Below are 8,969 nucleotides of genomic sequence, written 5' to 3' on the forward strand. Positions count from 1 at the left end.
TTTTCATTAAGGGAATTTAATTGGCAGCAGACGGAGACGAGCTTCAAAGAGCATCAACTCTCTGATGGAAATATATTTTCCTCTCATTTCTCTCCTAGTTATTTTGTTCTCTCTGTCCTGAAGGTGGTGCTAAAGGAAACCGTCCTGAATTTAAAGAGGCAGTCTAGAAAACCTTCTGAAGTTAAACTGACTTGATTTAACAAAAATCACAGAGGAAGATAAAACACAACACACATTAGTTGAAGCTTCAACACCAAGCTCATTTCAACATAAATCTTCTATTGCAGGCAACATACAAACACTGACTTTACATGTAGTACTGCCATCACGAATATGGTTCATTTTAGCTGTATTTAACAAAATAATTATTATTAATGAGTTGACTGAGAGAGAAAATAAGCCATGACCAGTATTAACTTCACTTTAAAAAGAAATAACCTGTGACCTGGACGAATTTCAGAGACACATGTCCACTTCTTGTCTGAGGTTCTGACTGTGTCTTCATGCTATAGGTATCATGCTAATGTTAGCTGGTAGCTAGCAAACAGGTCAACATTCCCAGTATATGTGTATAGGTTACCCTGGTGAGTTAAACCACTCTCATCATCCAACGTCACAGTCCTAGCCTTCACGTTAGCAGTTGGTTAAATCAGGCTTCACCTTTAGCATCACCTCCCTTCAGATGGGCTCAGATCCTCCCAGCTCACCTTCCGCCTCATACACCCTAACCCACAAGAACCACACAGTTATTGTTTTCTCCGGGATCTACTGTCTGTGAAAAGGCTCTGAACCATCACCCAGAGGTTAGTGAGAGTCAGTTAGGATCTCATGATTGTCTTCTCACCCCCCTGACTCTTCTTCTACCTGTTACTCTACTTCTCTACCTAAAGCTCCTTCTCAACGATGGAGAAGAAGGACAGATGATGTTTCTTATCCCCGAATCATCTACCACCCAGACCTCACCTCTGGTCGGCCTGTTCATGGACACCAAGCCCTCCTCCGAGGTCTAACATCAACATTTTACCATCCTCTGGACCTGACAGTGACTGGTTCAGTTTAGTCAGCTTCATTTGCTGTGTTTCATTTATTCAGTCTAGATACGATAGTTTAGATGTGATGTGTTTGTTGATGGCTCATCCACTTCTTTCTCTTTCTTTCCTCATGTTTTATTGTTGAATTCACTTCCTTCCTTGAAGCAAATAAAACTTGTTTCGTTGTTGATGGTTAGATCAGAGAAACCTCCGTGAAGCCTGCAGAGCTGGTGGATGGATAATCCTCTAAATAGTAAATAGATGTTTGTGCTGAAAGGATTTATTTCAACTGAAACACAGCAACACCGAGTCACTGAGCAGAAACCATCTGTCAGATTTCTGGAAATCATATGAAATACAAAACAACAACAACAAACAGAGAAAGAAATAAACCTCTGATGTAACTGAGAGGAAACAAAGACAGTGATTGGACCTGTTGAAACTCAGGTGTCTGTGATGACAGACTGGTTGGGAGAATGTGTTACTATGGAACTGAGGGAAATGTTCACAGCAGAAAAATGTGGATGGGCTAATCATCAGGACTTTACAAACAAGGAGGGATTATTTCGGAAGAATTAACAGAGGAAGCAAAAAGGAATGAAGGTTGGTATCAAACATTGGCCAAGAAACTAAATCACTGCTGGGCCGTGACCCCGACGTACATATACTGTATATGTGTATAGCTTCAGGAACATACATTTGTTTGGGTGGATTTTTGCCAGGATTGAAGTTCTGAGTGAGTAGAGTCGGATGCTTCAGTGAAATGTTGACAGATGGTTTAAGTAGAATGACAGATTGGTAGAAATCCGTTTCACCAGCTATATCATCACTTAAAACTACAACTAGACGTAGCCTCGTCCACCTGACACGATCTACATCAGTGACAGTTTCAAAGGTGGTCACGTTGCTATGGTTACCGCTTCTCTTAACTCACACCCGGAAATAGATTAAAAACTGTTGAGCCGAGGAATCGACCATTAACCAAAATCACCAAACTCCACACATCACATCATTTGGTTTCAGTTTCTATGACCACTGGTGCAGACTACTCTCTCTACAGAGACCTGTCACTCCCATATCAGTCTTTATGGGATCAGCATTTTTAATTTCACAATGAAAACTGGTCCAGACTTTTCTCTCTACACCTGCTTATGACCACAGCTGGTGTTTATTCTGTGAGGGGGTTAAAACACATTTAACACCCACCCAGACTTCATGTGATGGAACCATTTCCTATTTTTTAATTCTTAATGCCGGCTACAGATTTACCGTTTTACTGCTGACCACATAATAACGTTAAAGACTTAAAAGGCTCATCACACTTGGATGGAGAATCAAAAAAAGTGGATGTGTTGATTTACACTGTTGAGACAGCACCCAGCATAAATAAATAAACCATGCATAAAACACATAGACAAACAAATGTATAAACACGACTAATGTGCCTATAGGCAAAGAACACTCTCAGACCTGCAGGCTGAGCAGTGACAGCAACTAATCAACCCAGAATGTTTTTAAAGGAACCCCTACGATAATTACTTGTAGGCTTCATAAAATTAATGTTGGTGTCAATCATGTTAATGTGAGCCACAAAATGTCCCTGATGCCTTAATTTTTTATAAAATTTGAAAATGAAACTTCATTTGTAGGTTGCCATTGTTGTTTATGTCACAATGCAGTCTAGGTAATGACGTCAAATGGTCCCTGCTCAGTTCAGTCAATTTGCTGGTACCGCAGTTGTGACTCTACAGTAAGAAAAATGGCATCTATTCAACCTTTTAGAGAGGAGGAAAAGACAAATAATAGTCATGAGGAGACATGATGAGGCAAGAGGATGGTAAACTCAGTGGTGTCAATGCTGTGGCAATAACAACTAACATACAAGATAACAAACACTAATAACAAGAGGGAGAGTGTGTGTTGTCAGGAGCTGTTCAAGGTTAGCATAAGTATCCAGCTATCGTTGAATGATTAAACATACTCCATATCTATCTATCTATCTATCTATCTATCTATCTATCTATCTGTCTATCTGTCTATCTATCTATCTATCTATCTATCTATCTATCTATCTATCTATCTATCTATCCATCTATCTATCTATCTATCTATCTATCTATCTATCTATCTATCTATCTATCTATCTATCTATCTATCTATCACAATGACAATATGTTACGTGTTTGTAACAACATATTTTATTATAGGAGAACAACTGTGGCTTATTAAGGCCTATGGGTAATTACAGTTGGAGTTCTCGTTATCGTGTTCACTGGCAACAGAAGCTTTAGCTTTGGGATGAACCAACATAATAAAACATTGTGGAAATTTCCTGGGGAGATAAAAATGATGCGGGGAAACAAAAAGTCGATGTCTGAGTTAGACAACTATTGCCTCACAACCACCACTGAGCACCAGTGTGTATTAACATAGATGCAGATGATGCTTTTCAGTGAGGGCAGAGTCCTTGTTGACCCCCAACCCTCCAGCTGCAGAGAACCAAAACCATCCATTCACAAGGCGTCACTGCTGCCATGTCTAAGTGAATGAGTGAAAGCTGGAACTGAAACTGTCTCATATTTAGACGTTCATTTGCAACTCTTCAGTTTTATGGTGGCGTGATTGTTCATTTACCAAAATGACTGAAGGAAGTTTCAGATGTTTCACTTTCTACGCTTCAGTCTCCAGCTCATTGTCTGTTACCGTGTGTTCAATATGTGTTTAATGTGTGTTTAATGTGTGTATGTTGAATGGCTGGTCTGGGATCAGTTATCACTATTTATCAGCTCGTTAAGTCTGTGACAAGGGAGTCAAGCTGATTGTTGAACAATCAATGCTTGAAGGATGAGTTCATGTTTGTCTGAGCTAAAGTTTTCCCTCAAGACACAGAGAACAACGTTAATTAATGATTTCTATCAAACATTCCTGGTTCTGCAGTTTAATCAGAGTCTCAGTCAGGTGTGTTTAGATCTCTGAGGTCAGACAAAGAGACGAGTGATGCATGATGGGAAACTAATCTGCTGCTGCTCATTTTAAGAAGGATTAAAAGATTTAGTCGTTTCACCATCGAGCTGAATTTAACATGAAAACAGATGGTGTTTAATGTTTCTTCCCTGGATGTCTCCATCTGATCGATCATGAAGTTTAAGCCGATCAGGAAACTGACCAACAGGTTCAAGGTGCACGTGGAAAGGGAAGTGGTTCCATTGATAGAGGAGAATCCAATCAAGTGCCTTGGAAAGTGGTTTGATGACTCACCTACCGACAGGAACAACATCACCAGTACAGAAAAGCAGACGGAGGAATGACTGAGAAGATTTGAAAGATGATTGATGGTTCTATCAAAACTCATGTGGCTTCTGACTGTGTATGAAGTTCCACTGACATATGTTGAAGGAATGTAGAGGAAGATCAATAGGTACCTCCAAAAGTGTTTAGGAGTCCCTCCAAGCTTCACTGCAGTAGGCCTCCTCATAAGATCAGGGAAGATCCAACTTCAACCACAGAAACAATAAGAACCAGTCTGCTACAAAAGGCCCAATCATGGGAAATAAAGGTCGACCTGGGAGGAAGGGTGCACCCTGAACCCTGACCCTATCAGACTTAATTTGGTTTAAAAGTCATTCAGGTTTAAAAGAGCGACATCTGCAGTGCAACAAAGTTAACCATCAGCCACCAGAGGGTGTTCATATGTTTCAGCTGCTGCTCTGTGCGAGACAGATGATGAGGAAGAAAAACTGAATAAAAACATAGTTGTTGACTGACTGAGACCTGATCAGAGGAATCAGAGATGGAAACATCAAACAGGAGCTGGTTTTCCTCCGAGTCTCTCAACAGATGTTGGAGCTTCTTCAGAGAATCCAGAAATCAACAACAACAAACAGCAGGACTCGTGGAGTCACGTCCAACAAGAATCTGCTGGTTTCTAGGTTGTTTGGTAGTGAACTAATCCTATTTGTCTCAGGGCCCTAGGTCCGGGTTGGACCTGCAGACAGGGATTTAAATATCTGCTGACCAGACAATTCTGTCAAACTGAAACACCACATTTAAAACCAACTGAGCGCTGATTGTGACCTTGATTCATGTCTGACCTGAGATTGATCCTGTCCGCCACCGTCAAGAGATCTCACATTTCACCTCATGTCCAGAATCAGAACGAAGTCAGTCATTGACAGGAGGCTGCGGCTGATCAGGGGTTATGGACGTATGATAATCAGTTTGATACAGAACGAAGAAACGGGAGAAATAAAGCTTAGCCAAACCCCTGCAGGAGACAGACTCAGAGGGGCCATAGTTTCAGTCGGTCCTTTCCTCCGTGTCCTCTCTGCTGTTGGTTTGTGGATTATCCCTACGCTCAGAAATCTCTAAACACACTGATGTGACTTTTTCAACTGAACAGTGGCGAACTAATCAAACTGACATTGATCTCACCTTTAAATCTGTTGAATTAAAAACAGAACACATCAGAACCTGAGTCACAGCTCATTTTAAACCTGTTCTCTAGAATCAGTAATGTCTACTTTTAGAATATTATCGACATCATTCATTCATAAATATTTCCCCATTTTCATTTTCCTCCTGGTTCTGTTCAAGTAAACCACTTTTATCTGTGAACCACCCAAACCCAAACCCAACCCTTTCAAGAGCACGTTTAGCAGTGTTGACCAGTCATGTTTAGGGTTAAGGTCACTGAACGTAAACTATCTGTTCATAGACGTCTTCTCAGCTTATAAATGGAGATCCACAACATCAAGACAACAATTCAATAAGTCATGAAAACAATACCTATTTCTACCTAATTCCTGGCCCTGAAACAATCTAAGCTAATACCATAAATACAAACAGTATAGAATTTAAACGCGTCTTCAACATGTTTCACTGCTTCATTCCTTCTCAAAACACATTTTACATATTTACACTAATTTATTTCTATGTTTTTTCATAATAATAATAATAATAATAATTCATAATAATGAAGGTCCAGGTCCAGGTCTGCATCTAGATTCAGGTCCAGGTCCAGGTCCAGGTCTATGTCTAGGTCCAGGTCTGCGTCTAGATCCAGGTCCAGGTCCAGGTCCAGATCCAGATCCAGATCCAGGTCCAGGTCCAGGTCCAGGTCTAGATCCAGGTCCAGGTCCAAGTCCAGATCCCGGTCCAGGTCTAGATCCAGATCCAGGTTCAGGTCCAGATCCAGATCCAGATCCAGATCCAGATCCAGGTCCAGGTCCAGATCCAGGTCCAGATCCCGGTCCAGGTCTAGATCCAGATCCAGATCCAGGTCCAGGTCCAGGTCCAGGTCCTGTAATAATACTAAAACTCCTGCTGCTCCGTGAAGGACACGATTAAAGAACAAGAAACGGATCCTGCTGCAGCTTTAACTGGATTGTTTTCAGCGTGGAAATGAAAATCCTGCAGAGATAATCCCATCGACACACTCAGGCTTTTACTCTAAAGCTTCTATGAAACCACACGTTTATTCAGATTCAATCAGGAGCTTCCTGCTTCTGATTGAAGGTAAATTCATTGGTTTAATTAAGATCAATAAAAATGAAAAGTTTCAGGGGCTCACACGGGTTCATATTTATCTAAATGAATATTGTTATTGTAGAACATGTTCCTGTGAAAAGACCTGACTCATTTAAACTCGTCCTCATGTGTTTTACTGTCATAGGAAACTAGAGAACGAGCTCCAACGTCACATGATAAAGAATTACTTTAATCATGAGGTTATTATTTGAAGTAAATGAATCTGTGATAGCCCTTCATCAGAGTGACTCCAGAACCAGTAAGACTTAACAGAACCAGAACCACCAAATCATTCTGCCCACCAGCAACTCTAGAAACAAACAGAACTCATTATTGAGAAACCAGAGAGACCTGGACCAGAACCAGGAGATCCTTCCTATCAGCATTCTCATCTTCACGGGGATTCACAGAAGATCAAACTGTTGAAGAACTGACCTTAAACCTGAAGGGTCAACTTTTATTTACACAAACAAACAAACAAACAAACAAACAGAAGCTTCTCACACGAACCTTCAGACACAAACAGGTCAAGGTCAAATGGATCAAACTAAGGGACCAGCACGGGGACAGACCGGGTGCAGGTGCCGAGGTGATCCAGGTGAACACGAGGCTTACCTGGGTGCGGAGCGGCTCTCCGTGCTCCATGACGCTGAGGAACGGGATCTCCAGGAACGAGGCCAGGAAGTCCACCTGTAGCAGCTCGTCGCGGCTCTGCGGGAAGGCGAGCACCGCGGACACTCCCTGCACCACCACACCCTGACACACGCACCGGAACACGGACTCCGGGTCTGCGGCGACCAGTTGCCGCGACACCAGCTCCAGGCTCAGGTTGTAGGGCAAAAAGTTGACCCGCTCCGGGTCCGGGTCCCGACCCATCGCGGCCGTGACGCGGCTCAGCGCCGCTTGGACCCGGAGGCGAGCCGCCCGCTGCGCCGGCAGGAGCGCACCGACGCGCACCGTGTGTCCGATCCGCGCCAGGAGGTGGCACGGCTGCGGGTGGAGGAAACACGGAGGAACGAGGAGAAGCTGCAGGAGGAGGAGGAGGAAAAGAAAAGTCCAGGTGGAAGAAGACATCCTGCCGCGCTCTCAGCATCGCTCTGTCGCTCCTCCGGTTCCTCCTGCCGCTCCGAGGAAACACCGAGAGGACGCGTCTGCTGTCGAGGGGAGGAGGAGGGAGGGGGGAGGAGGGGGGAGGGAGGAGACGGGAGGGGAGAGGAGGTGTCCCAAAAACAAGAGGAGAGAAGTAGGAGGAAATGGAGAAGTGACACAGGAGAGGAGGAGGAAGATAGTGTGGCTGAGGGGGGTTAGGAGGTCTGGAGGAGGTGGGGGAGGATTTGACATCATAGGAAAACCAAAAGAAATCAGGAAATGTGTGGGAAATATATTACTGTAGAAATAATGTGGAAATACGAACTGACCTGAGGTTAAATGCGTCTGAAGCATCAGTAAATAAACTGGACGTGAATGTTTCATACGCTATAAAATAAATATTAAAGTGTAAGATCAGGTCATGACAGGAACAGGCTTTGATTGACGTCTCCAGGATGTTTGATGATGAACTTGTCTCCGGTTTCAAAGAGGAATTCTGCTTCTTCTCTGTGGAACCGTTGAACTACCACCCACATCCACTGTCTCCTGCTCTGGGAAATTCACTTCCTCTGTCCCGAGAGGTTCAGACGAGCATCAGCAGGACTTTTATATTTTAAATCAAATATAATCTTCTTCCAGCCCAACAAGGACGTCAATGCTTTTACTTTATTAACTCATATCATCTTCATCATCTTCATCACCATCATCTTCATCACCCTCATCAACATCATCATCATCTTCATCATCACCATCATCATCATCACCATCATCATCATCATCATCTTCATCATCATCATCACCATCATCATCTTCATCACCCTCATCATCTTCATCATCATCATCATCATCTTCATCATAACCCTCATCATCATCATCATCATCACCTGGAATAAAACCTGCTTCCTTAGAGAGAATGAATGAATGAATGAATGAATAGGTCACAGGATCAAATGTGTTTCAGCTGATGACGGAGGAGGAGGAGAAGAGGAGAAAAAGAGGAGAAGAGAAGGAGGAGAGAAGAGGAGAAAAAGAGGAGGAGAAGAGAAGGAGGAGAGAAGAGGAGGAGGATAAGAGGAGGAGGAGAGGAGAAAAAGAGGAGGAGAAGAGAAGGAGGAGAGAAGAGGAGAAAAAGAGGAGGAGAAGAGAAGGAGGAGAGAAGAGGAGGAGAAAAAGAGGAGGAGAAGAGAAGGAGGAGAGAAGAGGAGAAAAAGAGGAGGAGAAGAGAAGGAGGAGAGAAGAGGAGAAAAAGAGGAGGAGAAGAGAAGGAGGAGAGAAAGGAGAAAAAAGAGAAGAGAGGAGGAGAAGAGAAGGAGGAGAAAGAGG

At 43.0% G+C, this 8,969-nt stretch overlaps 1 protein-coding gene across 1 annotated transcript in view; it reads right to left on the bottom strand.

The window, feature by feature from the left end:
• grin3bb (glutamate receptor, ionotropic, N-methyl-D-aspartate 3Bb) overlaps positions 1–7,678 on the bottom strand; it is a 29,915-nt gene extending 22,237 nt beyond the window's left edge. The window contains exon 1 of the mRNA XM_047587597.1: positions 7,173–7,678. Coding sequence (XP_047443553.1) covers positions 7,173–7,631 — 459 coding nt within the window. The 5' untranslated portion in view covers positions 7,632–7,678. The remainder of the gene's footprint in view (positions 1–7,172) is intronic.
• Between the last annotated feature and the right edge of the window lie 1,291 nt (positions 7,679–8,969).

Source organism: Mugil cephalus, chromosome 6 (assembly GCF_022458985.1).
Source record: "Mugil cephalus isolate CIBA_MC_2020 chromosome 6, CIBA_Mcephalus_1.1, whole genome shotgun sequence".
NCBI classification, from domain to species: Eukaryota; Metazoa; Chordata; class Actinopteri; order Mugiliformes; family Mugilidae; genus Mugil; species Mugil cephalus.